Source organism: Anguilla rostrata, chromosome 5, assembly GCF_018555375.3.
Source record: "Anguilla rostrata isolate EN2019 chromosome 5, ASM1855537v3, whole genome shotgun sequence".
Lineage (NCBI taxonomy): Eukaryota > Metazoa > Chordata > Actinopteri > Anguilliformes > Anguillidae > Anguilla > Anguilla rostrata.
In genome coordinates, this window is record NC_057937.1 from 1,586,212 (window position 1) to 1,608,981 (window position 22,770).

At 44.2% G+C, this 22,770-nt stretch overlaps 4 protein-coding genes and 1 long non-coding RNA gene across 7 annotated transcripts in view; all 5 read right to left on the bottom strand.

Annotated features, from left to right (window-relative positions):
- The window catches only part of LOC135254414 (ETS-related transcription factor Elf-2-like), a 28,363-nt gene extending 25,332 nt beyond the window's left edge, over nt 1-3,031 (bottom strand). Inside the window, exon 1 of the mRNA XM_064334527.1 lies at nt 2,652-3,031. The gene's annotated coding sequence lies outside the window, so the exon portion shown is untranslated. The remainder of the gene's footprint in view (nt 1-2,651) is intronic.
- Nucleotides 3,032-4,535: 1,504 nt separating this feature from the next.
- Nucleotides 4,536-5,915, bottom strand: LOC135254415 (uncharacterized). The gene is made up of 3 exons (XR_010329873.1): nt 5,743-5,915; nt 5,513-5,589; nt 4,536-5,257 (listed from the first exon to the last, which is right to left on the bottom strand). It is a non-coding gene; the product is annotated as an uncharacterized LOC135254415 (long non-coding RNA).
- Nucleotides 5,916-5,936: 21 nt separating this feature from the next.
- LOC135256022 (fibrous sheath CABYR-binding protein-like) lies at nt 5,937-7,329 on the bottom strand. The gene is made up of 3 exons (XM_064337893.1): nt 7,299-7,329; nt 6,027-6,939; nt 5,937-5,991 (listed from the first exon to the last, which is right to left on the bottom strand). Exons 1-3 carry the CDS (start codon nt 7,327-7,329, stop codon nt 5,937-5,939), a joined length of 999 nt encoding a protein of 332 aa, XP_064193963.1.
- A 3,009-nt stretch (nt 7,330-10,338) lies between these two features.
- LOC135256023 (skin secretory protein xP2-like) lies at nt 10,339-17,747 on the bottom strand. The gene is made up of 4 exons (XM_064337895.1): nt 17,554-17,747; nt 14,456-14,559; nt 13,905-14,025; nt 10,339-10,862 (listed from the first exon to the last, which is right to left on the bottom strand). The coding sequence occupies exons 1-4, from the start codon at nt 17,627-17,629 to the stop codon at nt 10,339-10,341; spliced, it is 825 nt and encodes a 274-aa protein (XP_064193965.1). The 5' UTR covers nt 17,630-17,747.
- A 1,984-nt stretch (nt 17,748-19,731) lies between these two features.
- On the bottom strand, nt 19,732-21,509 carry ndufc1 (NADH:ubiquinone oxidoreductase subunit C1). 3 transcript variants are annotated; one of them, XM_064334531.1, is made up of 4 exons: nt 21,354-21,509; nt 20,530-20,633; nt 20,042-20,110; nt 19,732-19,880 (listed from the first exon to the last, which is right to left on the bottom strand). In XM_064334531.1, the coding sequence occupies exons 1-3, from the start codon at nt 21,397-21,399 to the stop codon at nt 20,051-20,053; spliced, it is 210 nt and encodes a 69-aa protein (XP_064190601.1). In that variant the 5' UTR covers nt 21,400-21,509; the 3' UTR covers nt 19,732-19,880; nt 20,042-20,050. The 3 variants fall into 3 exon arrangements, with proteins under 3 accessions (XP_064190601.1, XP_064190603.1, XP_064190602.1); XM_064334533.1 differs by having other exon boundaries at nt 19,732-19,873; nt 20,038-20,110; XM_064334532.1 differs by having other exon boundaries at nt 20,027-20,110.
- Between the last annotated feature and the right edge of the window lie 1,261 nt (nt 21,510-22,770).

Sequence of the window (22,770 nt, forward strand, 5' to 3'; positions counted from 1 at the left end):
CACCACTCTGCTCCGCACAGCTTTCATAACACAGCAGAAATCAGCAGTAAGCGCAAAACCAGCGCCTTCTCCGCTGAAAACGGAGAGAGACGAGAGACGCACGCTCCAACCTCAGCTGCTGCGCACTCCGCTCTCATTATAATTAACCTCTCGAACCGCTAGCGCTTCAGAAGGAAGCGGCTCAGTGGGTCCAGGGGTTCGCAGGTCATTTTAAACTCTCTAAAGGAGCTCTTCGGCCTCGATAGAGGCTCAAGCTGCCTGACCTGGAGAGCTTCTCCTCCGCACTTTCCAAAATATGATTGTGGCACCAAAAAAAAGACACACTGGAACAAAAACGAACAGCCACGGAGGGTATCCTGCAATCGGTCCAGGGAAGCTGGCCAGGCAGGACTTTAGCACTGTCAGAGGCGTTCAGCATATCAACTGCAACAGCGGACAGAAGCCTCAGTGCATTAGCATCAGCCAAACTGCACCCACATGTAAATCCACCTCAACTGCTAATCTGCTTCAAACAGTGAAGCCATCCCAACTGCCTCAGAGACAGAAAAAACATCCCTGCTGCCAATAAACAGGGCCTTCTACTGTGCTACGGTAATCAAGATTTAGGTCCCATTTGAGTGCTTCTCAATACACACTGCCTCCTGTTCAAAATTTTAACAACAACAAAAAAAAAGCTATTTCCTGTTTATGCAAGCAGCCCATAACATGATTCAGTTTTTTTTTTTTTTTTGGTTGTTGTTCTTAAAGGAACTTGCTCCACTCCCATGGATTTATAGTACTGCTGTAATTTCCACAGCCTAATCTGACGCAAGGCGCCAAGGCCCGCCCACGGCACCAGACCCCGCCTATCACAATTTGAGTGACAGCGCGATTGTGCGCGCCTTCCCCGGGAGATCCCCGATTATAAAGTGCGCAGGTGTCACTGTCTCAGTGCAACAGACTTTCCACATCTGGAAACCGTAAAATGTGAAATGATCCTTCTTACAGCTGAACTAACATTTATGATAGGTGGCATGTGTGGACAATATTTAATAAAGTGACATTGTGGGAAGCAGAATTGGAGCCCTCCACTACATTAGAGCAAGTAAATCATCAAGCACTTTTAAGTTACAATAAATGTTCAAAAGCGGATTATAGATATGGCTCGGTCATTGTGGACTGCACGCTTTTCAACAATTAATTTCAGCCTCAGAATGTTACGCCACGGATCACATGACTGCCCGCCAACGAAACCATATTTTGCCAAGCGTGTTAAAAGAATTTCATGAGACAAAGATTGTTCATGTTTTCCCTTCAAATGCCACGACAAGGCATCTAAGAACACACTATATTCGCGAATAGTCTTAGATATACACAGATTGCACGAGACTCGCGAAGCCTGAGGATAACGTTATTGGGTACACGGCTGATCCTTTGATGATCATCAGCAATGCAAATGAAGCGCGGCTTTACAATGCTATAAATGCTGACGGCTATACAATGCTCCCTGTCAAATTATTTCCATCAATTGCAGGTGCATTTAATTCAGTATCTTACCAGAAGTCTGTTAAATATTGACTCGTGCAAAAAGAAAACATGAGCGCACTAAACCAGTCCTGGATATATTGCTGCTTACGAACAATATCATGACTAGAGTTGGCTAACGTTACTTGATTAGCTAAGTTAGCCCTAACACTGGTTCCCTGTTGACATAGACTAATCCTGACTGTTGTCAAAACGGCAGTTGCTATACTATCAGAAAACACGGCTGACGTTCACCTAACGGCGCTATTGTTTCACCACGTATTGCAGCTGAATGAGTCGCCAGCAATAGGGACTATCGAGCTTGCTACATACACTTTAAATTGTCAGGCCTCGCTGTCATGTTTACGACCTCCCACTGCCAAGATCAAACAATGGGAAAATTATCAAAGTAGCTAACAGTTAGCAAACAGGCCGGCTCCTTAGCCATCTAACTTACATTGCTATGTAAATGAGCTGAACTCGGAACGCTCTCGTGATGTTTTAGATGCTTAATGCTTTGCTAACGCTGGATAACTTGAATAACGTTTGCTATCAAATAACAAGCTATGAAACAATGTTGCGCGGATGACCCGACCTCCGCAGACATTGCTCGGGTAGTGTTAGCAAGATAACTTTAGCCATCAAGCAAACAAGCGGGATTACAACTAGCCTAGTACTAGTTACACTGTCCTGCCAGTCACAATATAGAAATGATCCAATGTTAGCCTAACAATGATTCACCCAACCAAAGCAATATTCAAACCAACCAGTTACTCCAGCTAACGCGCAACGTTACAGCTAGTCAGTGGTCAATTAGTAATAGATGGTTTCTTTGATTGCCAGCGTTTTGGGAGGAAATGTGCTCCTACTTCAATAAATTAAGATACGAAAACCAACAGATATACGTAGCATAACTAGCAGCTAATTAATGCAGTAAGTTAACGGTGACCAATTGTGTGTTATGCTAAAAATCGCACACGACGTAGCAGGTAGGCTAAGCCAGATAGCTAACGTTAGCTGGCTAGCTAGCAAGCCATCCTGTGAACACACCGAGATGACGATCGCCATAGCTATCGTTAGCTAGGGCTGGTTCGGTGAAAAACGCCACCAACACAAATTATTAAATCAGAAAGAAATAGGAATCTTACCTTCCTGAGTTTAATATGCTCAGTGGTAGGACGGAGCCAGGCCCAGTCAATATAACACCGCACAATGGTTACTGCTCTGCAGCTATTTGCTCAATGCAAGCTGTGCTGACAGTAGCTCCGCTGGCTAGCTAACCTCTCTCCCTGAAGTACTCAGCCAGCTAAGCGTTTAAATTAGACACAGCTCGGCTTCTCCCCACTCCTCCAGCGTCCTTCTTGGAACAAGCGGTTCGTAGGTTAGAGAGATAAAACGTTAGGAATAACGTTACGATAAAGCTGGCCGCCTCCTCGGCTATAATTTGATTGTGTTTTGATATGAGCAGTCCCGTGTTTCTCAGCTTGAGATCCAGGTCAGTCTTTCGTAGCCTGCCAGAGAGTGACACCGAATCCGTGACGTCACATCGCCCAGCGGACTCCCCCTTTTCCCAGAAATTACGGAGGGCTCAGTCTTCCCTCCCGTGGGTCACAAAACAGTAAACTGTGTTTATTTGGGAATAATTTACTTACAAAAACAGATTCAGAGACCGCAAATAAGAAAATACAGATAATAAACGGCTTTAGTTTTAGATATAGACTAAAGATGAATAAATGTACCATGGATTTCCATTTTTGTAAAGTAAACATTCTCGAAGGTGCACTTGTATAAGGCGTGGCATTAAGACAACAAAATGAAATATAACCAATTTTTTTGTTTGTTTTCTTTAAGTTAATGTGTCTGAACTTGAAAGTTTGAATTGCATATGCGGTCGTACTAAATTGACTTAGCACCATCTACTGGCAAACTATAGAAGAAAACCCCGCTGTAAAGCCTTTTTGTTAAACAAGGTTCACATTCTAATAGAACAATACATTTTGTCAATTTCAGTGGCAAGAGTAAAAGTCAAAGTAAAGAGAGTGCGTAACATTAATTTTTTTTTTCTCCCCCAAGTACCACACCTCAACTACATATCCCTGACGAAATAAGTGGACCAGATAGTACAGTATATAAATTCAACGATGTTCCTGAAGTGCCTGGATACTTAATGTAAAGGAAGTTACATTTGCCGTTGCCACATCACAGTATTTCACGAATGATCACTATTGGAGGCCTATTCCACAGGCTGTCCTTACAGGTGTCGTTTTCTCCACACACCCAATTACTTAATTCTCACAGGATTAGAACTACACAAATAACAGTCACCATTTTAAGAGTCTTTATTTGTCAAAGACAAGCGTCCACATTCACATAACATTCTTGTATCTACTTTTCACAGACCAATTTACAGAATAGCTAAGAAATTTTACAGATCTGTACTCTCTTTATGTAACTTCTGTGTTTTTAGATGAACAATCGATCCACCTACTCTGCTTCATGTTTTCAATGTCTTCCAATAATGATTAAACAGAAGGCCCATTCTCTAAACATGCGTAACACAGAGCATGGTGTTGTGGGAATGATCTTTGCTTGGGTTCAGGCTTGTAACACATTTAATTAAACTATGGCGACAAATATTTTCCGTAATTCACATGTATTTCCTACTTTTGAATTATTGATGTAATGCTATTCTTTAGTACAGGACTGGTAACATTTTTTTATTACATCACACTGAGAGGACTTCACATGGAAACCTCTTGGTGTTCCACTTAATGCACACCTTCAGTGTTTCAAGAGAAGACTGTGGGCAACTACAAAATCACCCTAATTTTAATCATGAAACTCCACTATAGCACAGATTTTGACAGAACTTTCTAAAAAAAAATTTTTTTTAAATCCATCCATTTACTATGCCACTACCTCTCACCATATTCCTTTCAGATTATCAACCTGGTTCACTGTATCTATTTTAAACCAACCAAAAAACAAGGAAATTACCCTTTAGGGACTGTTATTCAGCCAGTTCTGGAGGAAGCAGACTATACTGTGGTACATCAACCTTACAGTGCACTGCAGACAGCACAGAGCTCAAATTCACAAAACTTCCTGAGAAAGATCACAAGCTGAGGTAGGGGACCATTTACGATAATATGGTCATATATTACAAATGTATTTTTTTTCTCAGTGAAAACATTGGAGCTCTTGAGAATTTTAAACAGCAGATGTCAGTGAAGAAATGCAGACATTCTAGGTGAATTTTACAGCTGTTAAGGTCTGAAATTCTGGATATTTCCATCTACATGCACAAGTTTATAACAGTGCATATGCTGTAGCAATGGGCAACTGCAGTCAGGTAAAATCTGACATTCCAAAGATTATCATTCTGAAACCATCGCTAACATAATTGTGCATCGCCCCTAAGAACAGCTTTCATTACTCAGATATATGTAAAGTTCAAAAAGACATTAATTAAAAAATATGCATCTCTTAATGCTTTCAATAAATAACTGCTGACTGCTGGAGATGAGTGCTCGTAAAATCCCTGAGCAGTGACTGCAGCCAGAGGCCTGTTATTCTCCGCTTAGCCAGTCATCATCTCTGAGCGTTTTGGACAGGAAGTAGTGCAGAGGAAGTGAGTCTCTAAATGGGCACTACTGCCGTGTCCCAGGAGATACGCCGGGAAAGGCACATTATCCGTCTCCACGGAGCACAATTTACCATCCGGGAGCAGCTTCAGTACAGCTCCTCCACTTTACTGCAGGGGGAGAAAACATGAACACAGAATTCATTTTTTACTATCTGAGACATGCTCTTTAAACTACCGTCACAGGTCTCAATCACATTCATGACATGAAAGGAGGTTGCATGGTATGAAGTACGCTGGAACTAAGTGAAGATTTAGTTGTTGATTTATAAGAATTTCAAGACAGTGGAATGCCTATCAAGAAGTTACGGTGACAAAACACGACATTTGTTAATAAGAAAATAGGTTACAGGAATATTTTTTCACCTGTGTGTAAAATGATTTCACCTGTTTTTACATTAGTTGGCATCCAGTCTTCACAGCTTTGTCAGGCTCCTCCTGCTCTGGGTGCATAAACAATAGAGATGGAGATAAATGCTTTGACTTGAATTAACTGAAATACTTTTTTTACTTGAGCATGAGACCTTTTGTTACTTTTAATGGCCCACTGCGCGGTGCATGTTGCTTGCTGTGGTATGATTATCAGGTCCCCTTACCTTTGGTTTCCTGAGACATCTCCTCCGGAGCCTCTGAAGGTTCTGTTGCTGTGGATACGATGGCCTCCGCTTCTTCAAGCACCGAGGCTGGCTCCGCGTCCTCAGACAGAGACTCAGCCTGCTGGGGGTCCTCCGGCAGAGCCGTCTCCTGCTGCTCCGCCACCGAGGCTGGCTCCGCGTCCTCAGACCGAGACTCAGCCTGCTGGGGGTCCTCCGGCAGAGCCGTCTCCTGCTGCTCCGCCACCGAGGCTGGCTCTGCGTCCTCAGACAGAGACTCAGCCTGCTGGGGGTCCTCCAGCAGAGCCGTCTCCTGCTGCTCCGCCACCGGGCTGGGCTTCACGGTGCTCTCTTCCCCCGCCACCACGTCTTCTGCAACCTGATCCTCCAGCCCAGCAGGGGGCGCTGCTTCTGCGCCAGACGCAGCCCATGCCGCAGGGCCCGCCGTAGGCTCCAGGTGCAGCTCGTGCAGGGCTGGGGAGGGCAGTGTGATGGCAAGAGTCGGCATGGCGATGGGAATGCCGCCTCTCTCCCCGCCAAGGTCAGACGGTTCCTCCGCCCCGGCTACCTCCGCTGCCGTGGCAACGGCCGGCTCTTCGGCCTGGGAGTCCTCCTCTCCCGACGGGGCAGAATCCTCGGCCTGTTCAGCTTTCTGTGCAGCCGCTGACTCATGCTCTGTCGCCACGGCGGCTAGCGTCTCCTCGGCAACCGCCTCCAGAGAGCGATGTGCCAGGACGTCGCTCGTCCCCTCCAGCAGCGGGATCGTGTCCGTGTCCTCCGAGGGGACAGCAGGCTCTGGGGCCACCTCCAACACTCCCGCCTGGATCTCCTCTCCAGGACCTTCATCAGAACCGGCCGCTGCTCCTGCCTCCATCTCTGCCTCCACCTCCACGGGTGGAGCCTCCGCCGTGGCGGGGGGCTCTGTTACTACTGTGACCTCTTCAAGGGTGGCGGCCTCACCCGCCACCTCCGCTGGAACATCCTCAGGCTGCCCCACGGGGGTAGCCACGGCCTCTGCAGGCACGACTCCCTTCTCCCCCACCTGTAGCTCCTCCTCCAGGGCCTTAGGCTCCTCCCCCACCTGCAGCTCCTCCTCCAGCACCCTGACCGAAGCAGCAATCGCACTGTCCCCCACGGAGGCAGCGGCGACCTCCACGGAGGCTACCGCCATCATTTTCACAGCACCCATCATGTCTCCCACTGAAACAGGAACAACCACCCGCAGGTCAGCCACCGCACCCTCTCCTAACTGCTCCGCAATCGCCACGACAACTTCTTCACCATTATAATATGTCAGCCCCTGTGACTCTGATCAGTATGCTGTAAAACTGGGATGACATGTTGTTCCTCAGGGATTGTGTAATTTTTGTCTTGCCAAAGCGACATCATAGTGGTCACTGCTTATGGTACAGTCAGAATAATATACATTACGGTATTGAAAATACACATTTCCGAGTGACCGTTTGTAAATATAATTTTTGAATAAGCCAACACTCATCTGCAGGTGTTATTTTCATTGTAATTTTGCCCTGTATTTGTCAAACTTTGTTTGTACGTACCAGACAGAAGCCATTTCTGCAGCACCACCATAGACGTGATCAATGCTAGAGACATTTGAAGGCTAAAATGCCCTGGGGGATAAGAAAGTGTCACACCTGCACTTACAGATCAATAAAGGAGAAATGACCGAATTCAGACGTCTGTGGTCTGATAAAATTCTGCCAATAAAAACTACCTAGTGAATGTAGTGTAATCACTAAATTGCAGGAGAGGCACTACATTCTAAAAATACCTTGAAGTACTTTCATAATGGAGTCCTTCCAATTATACTCTAGTTAGGTAATTCTGCAATTCTGCCATGATTATAAATTACACTGGTGTATCATGTGCTTGTTTCTGAAAGTTGACATTCTGAATTCCCCTTTAAATAACACATCTTGGCTCAGCTCGCATTTCTGTGATAACAGGAGTGCTTCCTCAAGTGTGCTAAAAGTATTTTGTAAAGGCACACAGAATACAGAAGGATAAGCCACTGGCACATCTATTGGCTACAAGGCTGTCACTCAGGAGGAAGGGGGAGGAGATATAGGTCCACAGTGATTCTCAAGGCCTTTCAAAGGAGAGGTGGGGAAGACGTGGCAGCACTGTCAATCAAAAGATCTCAGCCAATTAGGTGCACAATGTCCAGCGTTACAATGTCCCTTACTTTCAATTTGATTGCAAATTTATATCCATTTAACAGGGGTGTCCAATCTTATCCAAAAAGGGCTGGTGTAGAAGCAGGTTTTTTTTCTTTTAGGCCAGCATCAAGGCACAAGATTCTACTCAAGGTCTTGACTGTAGACCAGGATTAGTTAGTTGCACTGGGTGACCAGCACCCCCACCGGCCCTTTCTGGATAAGTTCAGACACACCGACACAGAGCACGACCTGCCAGTGCCCCCTGCTGGGGGTTTGTGGGATCGGCCAGGTGGTTCCAGTCAACTAGACAGAAACCCAAACAAAACTACACCCAGTTGAGTTTGAGATTTGTAAACTTTAGATGCTCTGGTTTTAACTGGAATCCCTCCCGCTCATTTAAAAGCTTGTGCTTTTAAATGTACAACTGAACCAGTTAAATTCATTAAAAAGGCATACGATTTTACTTTTTAACCCCATATTCAAACTGGATAACACTCTGTGGCCCATTTTAAAAGAACTTTACGTCCCATAACACATTTTTACCCTCCTTTGTAAAAAATTAAAACTGCAGTTTTCAGAAAACATCTACAGTGTTTTGGCTCATTTAAGAGCAAGTGGAAACAGAAACTTCACCCACGTGGAATGAAAGGCAAAGTGTGGGATACAGGGAAAAACTGGGAACGCTGGGAATAATGTGGGAGGCTACTGCAAACTCCTGGGAACTCCTATGAGCAGCAAGCAGGATGAGGCGGAGGTGGGGGAATAACTGGGAAAAGCAGGACTCTAAATTCGGTTGGATTCTAAAAATGACCATTTATCAGGATGTTATTTTTTCCTACATGGAACCAACTGTGATAAGTTTTGAGTCATACAGCGATAACCACATGATTCCAACATCAGTGAGGTACTTTGTTCAGGTAATACTGTGGAAGGACTCGTTTAAATAAAAATGAACAAACTGCTGAGAAGGTGCTTTTTAATTTCCATTTCTTGAACCAAAGCTCATCACACATTTTGAACATTGATTCATTGATCAGGTTCTCATACAATCAGATTTCAATAATTCCAAACAGGAAACACTTCTGTCACCTAATCATTAAAATGCAAACAGGCAAAGAGGGAATGCATCCATATACCCAAAAGAGACCCACAATTATGAAAGATTAAAGACAGCAAACAGTGTCATCATAGCCGTTAAGTGGCTTGAACTCCCTTATTCCACAATTAAACGTTATAGCTGGCCAAGGTAGCAACGTCAACTATGATACAAAATACATTAAAGTGATACTGCGTGGGTTTTTAAATGCAATGTCCCCTTTGCATGAGTTTCACAGTTACAAGTAAAAACTACACCGTAACAGTTCTTAGCGCATGGAAGAAAAAAAAACTCAGCCTCAGCGGGTTATCTAAAGATTTAACGAAAATGACAAATCACACGGCTCTACCAACATGGATGGATGCAGTGGGCATGGAGTACGGCAGAGAAGCACAATTTTAAGGCCTAACCGGAGAGGGCGGTGGAGGAGAGTGGAGAAGCAGCTGGTGGAGCATCAGTGGCTGGTTGTAGACAGAAATACTGAACAGTCAGAAGAACCTCATGACTGCAGGTGCAGCGTTTGGCTTCTGAGGTGGTAAGGCTGGTAAGGTTTGAGTGTTCTCTATTGGATTCTCATGAAGGTAGATTGGCTCAGGTCTGTAAACAGCTGTTGAGGGTTGAGCAACAGTTTGTGGGAGGAGGAGGAATCTGGAGTAACTGACAGGTTTTGGTCACATTTCACAATAAGATTCTGCAGAGTATTAAGGAACAGTCTCCAATGTTCTGTAAGTGTAGTGTTCATTACCATAACCTGCAAGAAAGCCTGAGGACAATTTTTATCTTTGTGGATTTATTTATTTGTTTTTGCATTTATCAGAAAAGAGGTTGAAGCACGCTCAACATGCCCGGATGGTGTGCAAACCCGTTCTCTCCTCAGAAGAGTGAGGTCAAGGTTGTACTTTCAGCAATCATGGAAATCTTACCCCCAAATTTTAACGTGTCCCTCTATACAAGGCCGCCTATCAAAATTTTCAAAAATTTTGAAACAATTTAAAATTCCCGGGCCACGGAGTAATACTTCAAACTGTACTTGAAACAACCAGTTTGGGAGGAAAAATAACACACAACTGCCTACATTGCATTGCACTAAACCCACTTTCAACAGTTTCTGATCTCCTAAACAACCGTATAAATGTAGAGTAAAGAGGCTTTCAGGAGGTCTGTTCAGAACAGGAATGAGTGGAGCCCTAAACTAAGGGTGCATAGTACTGGTTAACCTCTGCAACTTATTGTAAAATGTTACATGGGCTGGGGGAGGGGGTGGGGGGGTGGGGTGTGTGCCTCTTCTGTATCGCTGTGAACTCTGAACTCTGACCCTGGGCCCTAGGCGGCGGGGGCCTCTGTCGCGGCCTCTGGCGCCGGCTCAGGGGCCGTACCGGTGGTCTCTGCCGGGGCGGGGGCCGCCTCTTCAGCGGGGGCCGGTGCCGCGTCCGCCGCGGGAGCCTCTGCTACCGCCACAGCCTCGACCGCGGGGGTCGCCTCGGCAACCGCCGCCTCTGCTGGAGCCACCTCCTCCGCTACAGCGGGGGTCGCCTCGGCAACGGCTGGCGCCGCCTCCTCTGCAGCAAGAGGTGCTGCCTCAGCGACGGCAGGAGCCGCCTCCTCCACGGCCGCTGGAGCTGCCTCCGCAGGCGCCGCCTCGACGGGGGCGGCGGCCTCAGCGGGAGCCGCCTCGACGACGACCGTTTCCGCGGGAGCGGCCTCGGCAACCGCAGCCTCCGCTGGAGCGGCCTCTGCAGGCGCTGCTTCCGCGGCAACGGTCTCCACGGGAGCGGCCTCGGCAACCGCGGCCTCGGCCGGAGCTGCCGCCGCTTCTTCAACAACCACCGCCTCAACGACCGTCGACCCTGGAAGGGCAACAAAACAACAACACTAACCCTAGTGAGATACGGTCTGTGCTGTGGCTGACCAGGCTGCAGTGCTCTGAGAATGTCCTGCCTGGCTAAGGCTAACGTAGAGGGGGACCAGCAGCAGGTTTAAATTCCCTACAAAGTCCATTAGAAAAGCTCACAGTTAGCATGGGCGAACACTGGTCTAAAAAGACACTTAAATATAGTTTACACTTATTTTGAATCCATTTATGCTCCAAAGAATTACCTAAGTTTTATATTTCCTTTGTCATGGCATTTATAAACAGGTTTCACCCTAGCCTCCCAGCACACTACACAGCCATGTAGCCACAAGAAATAAGGCGACTGTTTCTCCAGCACTTTGAATGCACAGCAGCGACACCCACTAGCAAGTCATGAACACACTGGAATAAAACGTCAGCAGGCAAAAACAAAGTGTGAAAATTCAACTCATTACTACAAAGCGCACATGCACGTTCAAAGAAAGAAAAAAGGACAAAGTGTTTGGAGAAATTAAACCAGAGCAGTAGACATGCAAGAGTACAGACTGTAAGGCTGACCATCACCACTGAGCTACCAGTACCTGTAGTTCTAATAAGATGTGTCCAGCAATTGAGTGAGGAGGCCTAATTCCAAATTGGGAGCTTTGAACAAACGGTCACACGAAAAAATACAGAAAGAAATGTGAACATAAGAATTTTAACATAACTTGACAGGAAGGATTTCCAAAACAAGAGGGTTTGCAACTAATGCTCAGGTAAGAACTTCAATAAAGATCAGAATTTTTATTTATTTTATTCAATTAATTTTAAGGGGTCGCAGATAAAGAAGGATTTCCGCCATTTCTCTAGCAGAGTGCAACCGTAGGGTAAATGGGGACATCTGTGTACAAAGCTGAGCGGTTCAGGCGCAGGCCCACTCGCCCAGCGAGATTAGTGTATACGCGAGTGTCTGAGGGAGCAGGGACAGACCGCACGGGGGGGGCGAGGGGGAGGGACAGACCACGGGGCGGGGGAAGAGACACATCGGTGCTCTTAGACTCAGGTGAAAAGACCAACAGTGCAACAGCCACAAATGACTGTTTCAAACAGCGACGGCCAATCAAACGTGTACGCACAAACAGTCACTGTTTTTCAGGAGGGAAAAGTGCAGGGGAATTCTAGCCTGCTGAAAACCCCGTTACATATTACAGCCAGTTATGCACGGATTCAACAAAACATTAGAATGACCTGAGACACGACCCCCATCACATTTTAAATTTTGATGGCCTTGTCGTTACAAAAGAAATACCAGCACCCAAAGGGTTACTTTGGTCCATCTTCAACATTTCACCCAAAACGAATCGAAAAAGCAATTTGTACCATGTCGGGACTCAACCATTACTCAGAACAGGGCTCCACCCCAACTAAGAATGCAGGTGAGAATGATTAATGCAAAGCCTACATAAAGCTGAATAAGTGGAGTAAGTGAAAGTTCAAAAAGGAAAAGCAGTTGTGTTCATGCCAATGTGATTTACTGCCCATATTCACTCAACATCAAGCAGAGGACTTCAGACACATGCAACAGCCCTCAGGAGAGAGAAGCCCTACTCACCCTCTGCTGCACCTGGAAGAAATCAGGAGAAATTTGGTTGAAAACAAAAACTTGTTTAACATTGAGATACACGGTTGATTATTTCATAAGCCTTTTCCACCCATCCCTGTGTGCCACTGGAAATGCCCAAAGCCACATGCCCTCTGCACTGGTCATCCGGAAGTTACACAAGGTAACAGGACTGCACCTCGGATCTTTTACTGAAAACAAAACCAGCTTTGTGTTCAATTTGCCTGCAGCTCTGAGTAATAATCAAGATAATTGTTACAGTGATGCAGACTCGGCCTGCCACAATCACTTCTGCTTCAGACCAAAACAAGGACCAGAACAGAAATAAGTCCCAACATCTGACTTCTGATCCACAAGGATGTGGAAAAATATGCACTTCGAACTGGCTCAGGGAAAGGACAGGAAGCTGAAGATTAGCAGCTAAAGATAAATGTCTAAAATGGTGAAGAGGCAGGGGTGCATCTGGCTGAAAGATATGGAAAAAAAAAATGGAGGAACCGTGAACCAGCACAGAGTCCTGATCAGCACCGCGCCTCTCATCCAATCACCGGGCTCAAGAGGACGCCAAGGTGTCCACAGACCCCGCCCAATCACACCCAGCCCCCGGCCGGCATTCCAAACTGCAGGGACTCCATTTATAGAAGTCCGCGTGATTAAGGGAAAGGGTGGGGTCGTGGGGGGAGAAGTGCGTAACTGCTATTAGCCGCTAAATAAGCACAGGAGTCCAGCACGCATGGCCAAGCAGAACGCCCAGCTTACTGACCCGCTGCACACGCCGCACCCATCCCACCCCCTCCCCTACCCACCACCCCACCGCCCCAATCCCACCCCACCCTACCCTACCCTACCACCACCCCACCGCCCCAATCCCACCCCACCCCTACCCACCACCCCAATCCCACCCCATCCCCAACACCACCCCCCCCCCCTTCTTCTCGTCCCCCCCTCTCCATCAGGCACGCACATTTATCTCACATAGGCCAAACCCCCGGGGCTAATCTTTTTAAAATAAGGAAGCTTACGACCAAAGCCCTTCAGCGGCTTCGCAAAGGTGTTTCAGGCAGCGCGCCTTACGAGGAGGGGGGGGGGCGTTCAAATAAACACCACTGCTGCACGGTTTCAATGTGAACTTCATTTGTGCACGAGTAACTGGTCCTCGACACCTATGACGCCTTGCGCAAGCCTTGTTTTTCCATTTCTTTTTAGTTCAATTAATACCCGATAATAATCAAGCCTGACAGTCCGATTACTGAGTCTCTAATCTCATTCAGCCAGTTCATTCCATCCTGCTGACTTTCAGTGGCTCAGTTCCCAACCCCTCCTTGCCAGCAACAGTAACCGGCATGTTTGTGCTCGGGGGAGCAAAAAGACAATTAGGGTGGTAGAGTTACGAGTTTCGAGGCAGGCAGACTGTACCCCCATTACCACCCCCTGTACCCCTTTTTTCACCCCCGTACCCCAGCCCAACCCTGCCCAGCGCTGGCATGCCGGACTCACTGGGCTCTGCTGGACTGCTGACTTCTGCCACCTTCTCCTTGCCGCTTATGGTCCTGTAGGCCTGTGGGGAAGAAGGGAAGAATTCACCGGAACGTTCCAGACCCCTTCATGCACTGCACTGCTTACCACCTGCATATCAAACACTGTGGTATGGCCAACACTTCCCATATGCAGTACACCAGCTCCCTCCCACACGACCGCTGCATGGAGGAGGGAAACGTTGTGCTGAAACTCGAGGGACCAATAGCATTGTGCTTAGCTGGAGTTTAAACCTCAGGTTTAGACCCCCCAGACCACAGAACTGCATCACAGCTGGAGCGGCTATTCCTCATTACACAGCAATAGAACGCCGTTCCAGGTGTGGTAATGCAGTTGTGTGTTCTAGGGCATTAAACTCCAGCTAGGCGTGCTGCCGTTGACCCGAGAAGTTTGGAAGCGGGCGTTCAGTTCGGAACGCTTCCTCCGAGGTGCCAGAAGGGGGCGCCACTCACATATACTGCGGCGGCGGTGAGGGAGCCTCCGCCGATGATGTAGTACACGATGTTCTGCCCGGAGCCCCCGGGTATGCCGAAGGACATGGACCGCACTGGAACCACTGCGGGACAGAGAGGGAGGGGCAGCTTAACAGCCAGGAAGTGACATCAGGGCAGGAAGTGACACCACAGCCAGGCCAGTGCCACATTCCCAGCACAAAGCCCAATTCATATGGTTTAGTGCAGTGACCTCAAACTGCTGTGCCGGGGGGCCACAATGCCCAAAAATGCCAACAAGTTGTTAAACTATAACCACAAAACTAAATACATAATACATTTATGTACACAATGGATTTAAAATGACTAAACATTTGCATTTTCTGACCTCAATTTCCAGCTTAAGACTTTCAAAATTAAGCTTAAAAACTTTGAAAATTCAAATGGCACACCCTACCCAACCCCATGACAGAAGTACCAGAACAAGTTTGTTACTCACAAGGGAGCAGAGAAACATGGTACAATTGATCTGCTTTAACCTGTCAAGGATTCTCTGGGGTTATTGGATTGTGAAGAATGCATTTAGGCATCCATAAATACAACTGTCCAAGCTCATTGGCTTCTGCACAAACACCTTCTAATCACCGTGAAAACTCACTACAGCAATGAAAACCGTTGCCAAGTTCAAATATAAATATTACGCAAATCAATTTCATTAAAGGGACTTGACAAACAGGGCAAAGCTTCAAGTTTGCATAAAACAAACACAAATCGGTAGAACTGAGCTGCTGATGCAAAAACAGTTTTATTCCATTTTGTTAAAATACACGAGATGATTATGATTTTGGTTTAGAAAGCTCTAAAGTCCGATAAATGTAAAAATGGACTTACAAAAACAACAAAGCACTTCAAATTTGAAAATCCATTTTGTAATTAAAATTGAAAAAAATCTAAATATAAAATCAGGCACGTTAAATTTATTTGTTTATTTATCGACTAGGGTGGAATTGGCAGACCGCAATAATACTGGATTTTCATATTAGCATAAGCTAGGCTACGGTTGAAATGGAAATCAGTCGTCGGACACCAGATTTTTCTTCAGAGTGATACAGTATATTCTTAAAATGCAAGCAATTTTTTAAAATTTTCAAACCGCTTTGTAGGCTAATTGCAGGTACGGACCAGAGACTAAAAAATAGATACGGGCCTATACATCGTACAATTTATAACTGATTAAAGTAAACATGAAAATATTTAACCGAACTCATCCAAATGTTTTCCAGTCCGTTTAAAAACAACAGTAATAAATACGTTTAGATAAATAACAGTAATTTAGTTCTATTGCCAAGTGAGTGTGTCTGTGTCTTGCGCAGGAGACACGCCCACCCAGCTGAATGCGCTTTTTCTACTGAGGGACACCGGAGACAGACAAACAAAGAGTATAGCGGAGACTCATTTTCTCACGCAAATAAACCCTATCGCTCGTCTAATCGCATTCCAATAATTAGGCTGTTGACACCGTTGTTATTTATATTTGTAATCAGTTAAGCAGCCTCGGATGTCAGAGGTAGAAGACTGGGTATGTGCCGCGGCAGTGGATTACAACATGACACCTCTCTCTCAGCAGCCCGGGGATCAAATATGGCCGCACAGAAGTGTGCATTCAATATAGGGCTGTTTGCACAAGAAAATGCACGTGGAGACCCGGCCCCATTTTCCAGTTACGTAATCTCCTCAAAGATGGTTTCCAGCTCGTCAGCAGGCCACTGCCATATTCACCTTGTTGGGTCTCGGCCCAAACATTTGCTGTGCGGTCAAGACAAATTTTCAGAAATCCCACCCAAATTTATAGGCCAAACCGAATAAAATTCATTTAAAAAATAATCGAAACATGTATGACGCATGCAAGCAAACCATGTCTGCTATTCCGCACATATCCTATATAGCCCTAGCCTGTATGGTCCGTCGCGCCAGGCGCAGGATATTTCCAAAGTTTAATATCTTGAAAGTACATGGCCTATGAAACAAAATTTCATATCTGAATTATTTAGTCTCGTGGACAGCAAAGACTAGCTTCTGAAAACAAAGGAAAATGTATTTGTTCCAATTAAAACCCTCACGGTGCCAAGTTCTTTTCAGCTTTAGTACTGATTGACAAACAAAATAGAATTTCGAAAAACAAAAATGTGTGCGGGGATTGTTTGTACATTTACTTCACTTGGAGATGAAAGCATAAATGAACGCAATAATGTTAATGGGACATTAGAGTCTTTGTACTGATTAAAGTCTTTAATGCCAGGTTCGTTGTATGCGCAATCATGGTTGGATTTTGGAAACTGTTTTTCGTGTTTCCCCTACAGCAGACGAGAGAGAACAAAGTTTAAGTTTAACTAATCGAAAATTCCTTTGTCCCGTATGCAGACCTATACATTCTTTATGCTCTCTATACATAGAGCTCGGCCAACTCGTTTTCTCACACGTGAGCAACAAGAGACACTCCACCATCTTACCCACCACTTTTAACAAAGGTCATAGATTCCATTTTCTCGTGGCTATAACACAAATTTAACACATAAAACTTTACGTCTTCTAGTTAAAACTAGTAGATGCATCGTAGTACAACGTGGCAAAAAGAAATTCTGTGGAGAAAATAGCGCCTCTTTTGACCAATTAGCCAGATAGCCAACCAATTATTAATCTTTCCGCGTGTGCTAGTTACTTTTTTTGCGAGAAGCGTTGAGAACAATTTATAAATGTTAAGGTTCGACTACGTTTCCTCGGTTATATTGAGTTTCCACGGAACAGTTGTTTCTTTGTTGCAACTAGCAGCGCATCACCAGTCAAGACTGTCGTATAAAAAAATTAATAATGGTACTTCCCCTTTAAACGTGTTGTGTAACATTCAATTAAATTGTTGCAAAGCCATTCTCTTCGAAGCAAGTGCAGCATCGGTGCACAGTTATGATGTTTTATAGTAAAATAAACCTATGACCTTCAAATATTTCCTTTCTTGGTCTAAAAATCCATAAAATAAATAGTATACTATGAACCATCACATGCAATTAGGCTGCTCTTGTTTTAAGACAACTAATTATTCGAAAAAAGTATTACATTTTTACCATTTTTGGATAATGGTGTGACTGTCTTCCTTGCCAAAGGCCCAAGTCTTTGCCAGGCCGTTCTGCAGAGAAACATCGCTGATCAGTCCAGTGGACAAAACTACACCGTGCGCTTCGGTAGAGGCTCAATGAATGGTTGTCGTTTGCAACGAAATCCAGCTTTGGCTGGCTGACTAGCTGCAAGCTCGCCAACTCCCCCTCTTAAAACGTCACACAGCACAGGGAAAAGGTCATATAAACACGTGATTGTACGGCAAACATTGCGAGACTTTTCAACTTTTGACTACATTCATTTTTTTAAGCAATTAACATCATTTAATTGTATATTTTAATTGGACATTGGGGTAATGACTGTAAAAGATGGCTCGCCGTAAACATCCCAACAGATAATGTATCAAGAATTGCACAGAGCAGGGGGCGTGGCATTGGGATTATTTCCAATAATAATTCCGGGATATTGTCTTTCCCATAGTATTTTCACAACTTCTTGTCTTTTGAATTACTATAACCCTACTTTAACCGTACATCTTATGTTTCGAAGGAAAATAAGGTACTGCTTCAGATATCCTGCGTCAGAAGTAATCAGTGTCAGGCTGTTTCGTTGACACAGCAAATGACGTCAAAATGGGAAAACACTGATTTTAGAGCTATCATTCAGAGTGATCTAATGAATTTGCAGGTGTTATTCGTGTCAAATAGGACAGCGCTACTTCCATTGTCTCCATTACCTGTGACAAAGAAGAGACACGCCCCCCTGATATATTTAAGGGATTAGGGCTTTCTAGGCTACTTTAAACTAAGCAACTACTTTAAACTAAGCAAGAGCGTGTAAAATGTATTATAATTACATAAGTCGTTTTAATGACTGATGACGTTTACTGGCTTAAGGGGGATCGGAATTCAGAAGCCAATTTGGCGCTATTGTAAAGAAGAGCGAGCTCGGTTTAACAGTCCTTAACTTGCAGAAGACATGCATGCAACACCTGCATCCATTCGGTCAAGCCCTATTATCTGGCTACCGCCATTTTTATTGTTAACAAGTCCTTAGTTACCATAACTCTCTCTGGCCCTATACTCTGTCATGTTTAATTGTATTAAAATAGGACATCAGTTCTTCACACCAATGTTATGAATTAATCAAATCACAAGAACAGGACAGTGAAAAAATCAGCTTTGTGAAACACAAGAGTATTTGGTGGGCCTACTGCCTTTCCTCCCTGTTTGCCAACATGTCCACATTTATAATTTCATACCATCACACAGTGGATCACCTGGAGCTCCTGTGTGTGTCAGTGTGAAATTAATATTATTGCATCCATTTTCATAAAATACAGTTGTTTGTATGCATACATGTCAACTATTTTGTTTTTGTATAAACCTGTTGGATGGAAACTATCTTTAAAAGACTGCCTATATGCCATGTGTCCCTCGTCATCAATCATTTCCAAAACGCGATACTCACCTCCTGTGTCTGAATAAGTTGCTCTTAAATGAGCATGTTCCCAAGTATGGTGATCTTCAGAAATATAAGAAAATTCTATTTTCCCAGTCAGATGTACATGAACAGGGTTCTCTAAAACTGACACCAGACACCTAATATATTACAGCAGTAAAAGTCACTGTCAATTATACGGCGTGTAAAAACATAATTTTTCAGTTTCCTTCTGACATCTACCAAAAACAGTGGGCTTCTGATTGGTTGGCACATCCAATTGAGGCACATGTGCCCAATGCAATGACCCAGCTAGCTCCAGGATACCGTACAGAGTGATGTGCCTTAAAGTCAGGCTCAGATCCTGACCACACAGTAGCCCAGGAGATCTATGTGGCAAAGCACAGTCCATGCTATCGCCCAGAGGAAGGAGATCCAGCCAGCCAGCTATTCCTGCAATCACATCGCTCACGGGCAAACTTCTGTTTGATGGAGCTTCTGCAGCCTTTCAGTATGACCTGTGCTAGTTCTGCAGTAGCCCTGCTCAGTCACCGTGCAGCTTGGCTGGTGGACTGCAGCGTGTGTAGCAGCAAACGGGGGGGGGGGGGGTGTGCTTTTCAGAGTGTTAGGAAATGATACAATGAGGGGACGGGCCTAAAATTACCACGGAGCAAATGTAAAAAGGGAAGAAGAGCAAAAAACCTTGTCAAATAAGGAGAATGAACAGTCTGAATGTCTGTAGAGAATATATTTACAACATTTATTTAATACATAACACGGAACAGATGCCCTGACCACAAATAGCCAGCAAATATACAACAGAAAACAAATCAGGCATTCACAGGAAAACAGGCCCCTGCCACACTTTCACCTCGACACCGGGGACTTCTTTGTCCTGTAAAAAGAGGGAAAGTACAATTACCATATTCAATCCGCACTAATAACAACAACAAAAAATTAATCATTCTTTTACTGTTCATATGACAAAAAACATCATTAAGAAATCATTCTGAATTCATAATTTATGTGGTTCAAACTCACTGGAGTAACACTCACTTGCCAGAATTACTCAAGTCCATTCCTCCTTTTATACTCCTGTACGTCTTCGCTGTGCTGCTTGAAAAGCTATGGAAAATGATACTTCATGGTTATTTAAGGAACTTCCCATTTTTATTACAGTTAACAATACAAAAGGTAAACTGAATTGATGAATATTTTTGGGGAACAATGAGAACCTTACGTCAATGTACATGGGTTGCTGTCATGTATCTCCTATATAAGCACAACACTCGACCTAAATCAATCCTAAATTAAGCCTACTTGGAAACCCAATAGGAAAACCAGAGCTTTCACTTGCAAGACGTGAAATGGCTGTCAATGAGACAAGAGAAATCGTAAGAGATCACACGTGGCTAGCCTATGCTTTTACAGCCGAACTCCTCTAAAAACGTGCACTGATAAAAAGAACTAAGTAATAAAGGTCATGGTGATGCATATTGCAAAATACATAAATTATATGTACAATTTCTGAAAAGTTACATTACCAGTCCCCACAGAGCAACGGAACTCCCGAATGCCAGACCCACGCGCAACCAGTTGGGGTTGGTGTAGTCAGGCTTTGCAGCAGTGTAAGCTGAACGGGCAGCCGCTGAAAATGAGAGAAAACAATTGCACAATTTAATTATCTCTCATTTAAACGAGTACGCTCCATGTTCACACATGTGAAATGGTTAAACAGACAATACGCTAATATTTACTATTGTAAACACATCAGTTGCCCTTAGTTAGTTAGTCTACATTGATAGGCTACGTAGCTAGCGGTTGTTGTCCAGTCAGCTAATTCGGCCCATAAATAGCAGGTTTTTTGAGAGTAGGAATATCTCACGTTAGAATATATTTTCTGGTTGAGTATTCGAACAAGAAATGTTAAATCTTTTGTTTCATCTGCATGGCTTAGTTTTCAGAAGACTTTAGCTCACAAGTTCGCTAGCTAATACTAGCTTGCTAATGTTATCTAACTTTAGGCTTAGACGCCCGTTACCTTGCTATGTTATTTATTTAATTTATCTACTAGTTTACTGGTAGCAAGTATGTGCCTCAAAATCTGCAGATCTATATGTGACATGTGCATGGTTGAGAAAATATCTCAATGTAAACCGCTCGTTGATTAAAACTTAGCTAGACTGACATCGTCCCGGTGTTACATTCAGCTAGCCTGCTAGCTAGGTAGTCCCTCGTACTTTGATATTCAGGGAAGGTCAGGACTGACCGGGCCTAGTTAGCTAGCTAAGTTAGTTTGATTTTCAGTTACCTAGCAAGCTAAATTAACTGTGATGCATGCCATTCATAATGATGATGTTATACTCACTCTTGTTGGCTGCTGTTGCCTTCAACAATGCACGGGCTAGAGGCATAATTTCAAGTCTTCAGAGTGGATATTTGCTCTATCCCCTGGTCCCACTCTGCAACAATCAGCACTCGATTAGTCGGGCTGCTGCGCACAAGGATTGGTTAAGATCGCAGAATACTTCGATACATCCTGAATACAACAAAGGGCCCGACGTAACGTTACATAATCCAAAAATACCCATTCTCTCCGTGTGCTGAGTTTTTACACCAATTAATTAATATCACCAACGATGTATCATCATAAATGCGATCATATTTCAGTTCATTTTTATTATAACACCATTCGCACGGATTACATTCCAACAGTAGGCGTATTTGTAAATAACATTCCACCCTTTGATTTTATGTTTAAAAATTATTTGCCGGACGGTGGGATGCTTGACAGAAATGTAAATTAATTATGTGTTATTTTGAGCTTGGGATTTTTTCATGATTTATTAATATTGAACAATATTTGTGTAGCTGAAATTGACCGAAATAAGGGAAAATTGTGATTTAAAAAATATATATATATAAAAATGATACTGCCAGCGTTTATACAACATGTCACAAAATCAGTTATGGCACAGGTTTGCGGTCTGCATAGGTAATTAAGCTTTAAATTGTATTGATATGGCAATGAATGCTCTGAACAGCAGTCGGATGCTTCTCTTATTGTCTTTTAAAAAGAAAAAAAAGAAAAGCAGACTTAAAATTTTAAACACCTAGCGAAGAACAAACACCACGGTGCAAGTTCTGTGATGATAGGCCATAATGTAGGAAATTGAATTCAACTGAAAACAAAATGGTTGGATGGAGAACAAAGACAGTGTAATGAATTGAATAATCTACTTTAGCTGCTCCAGTTACAAAATGGAGACAATGCAGAAGGTGAGGCATCGCATGGTCCTAGCAAAATCCTGTACTGCACATTTCTAAAGATCCAGCCCCTGTAAAGGTAATTTTACTGCACACAGATGAACAGAAGTGAACGGCTTCCATTATAGATGTGCCACAACTCCAGCCAAACACACTGAAAGCTTTTAAAGTTGCGCCCTAGCCTCTGGACTTCCCAGCTTTTCGGATTCAGACAATCTGAAACATTTCAGTAGTAAACAGATCAGCTGGAGTCTGGAATGGCAATTTTGTGGAAGATCATGAACAGGAAAACCCAAATCCTCAGTCCACGAAACAGGAAAGCTGAATCAACAATTCACAGCATTGTGCCCATTGTGACTAGAATTTAAATGACTATGTATCTGAGCTGAGTGCTGTTCATCCCCTCTGCAACATTCATGATTAGCTGTCAATCATGTTTCTTAATTGCTGTCAGTCATCGCATGAAACCCTGCAACTCAAACATTATTATGACACAAAGAACCACTCGGTGATGTGAA

Coding starts and splice junctions, on each gene's coding strand:
- LOC135256022 (XM_064337893.1), bottom strand. CDS start 7,329: ATGGTGGTGCTGCAGAAATGGCTTCTGTCTG. Junction 6,940..7,298: donor GCAGAAATGGCTTCTGTCTG/GTACGTACAAAC, acceptor TTCCTGTTTCAG/TGGGAGACATGATGGGTGCT. Junction 5,992..6,026: donor GCTCTGCTGGAGGACCCCCA/GCAGGCTGAGTC, acceptor ACGCAGAGCCAG/CCTCGGTGGCGGAGCAGCAG.
- ndufc1 (XM_064334531.1), bottom strand. CDS start 21,399: ATGCCTCTAGCCCGTGCATTGTTGAAGGCAACAGCAGCCAACAAGA. Junction 20,634..21,353: donor GGCAACAGCAGCCAACAAGA/GTGAGTATAACA, acceptor TCTCATTTTCAG/CGGCTGCCCGTTCAGCTTAC. Junction 20,111..20,529: donor CCGTTGCTCTGTGGGGACTG/GTAATGTAACTT, acceptor CATTTTCCATAG/CTTTTCAAGCAGCACAGCGA.
- LOC135256023 (XM_064337895.1), bottom strand. CDS start 17,629: ATGTTTCTCTGCAGAACGGCCTGGCAAAGACTTGGGCCTTTGGCAAGG. Junction 14,560..17,553: donor CACACCATTATCCAAAAATG/GTAAAAATGTAA, acceptor TCTGTCCCGCAG/TGGTTCCAGTGCGGTCCATG. Junction 10,863..13,904: donor GTACGGGGGTGAAAAAAGGG/GTACAGGGGGTG, acceptor TTGCCCTTCCAG/GGTCGACGGTCGTTGAGGCG.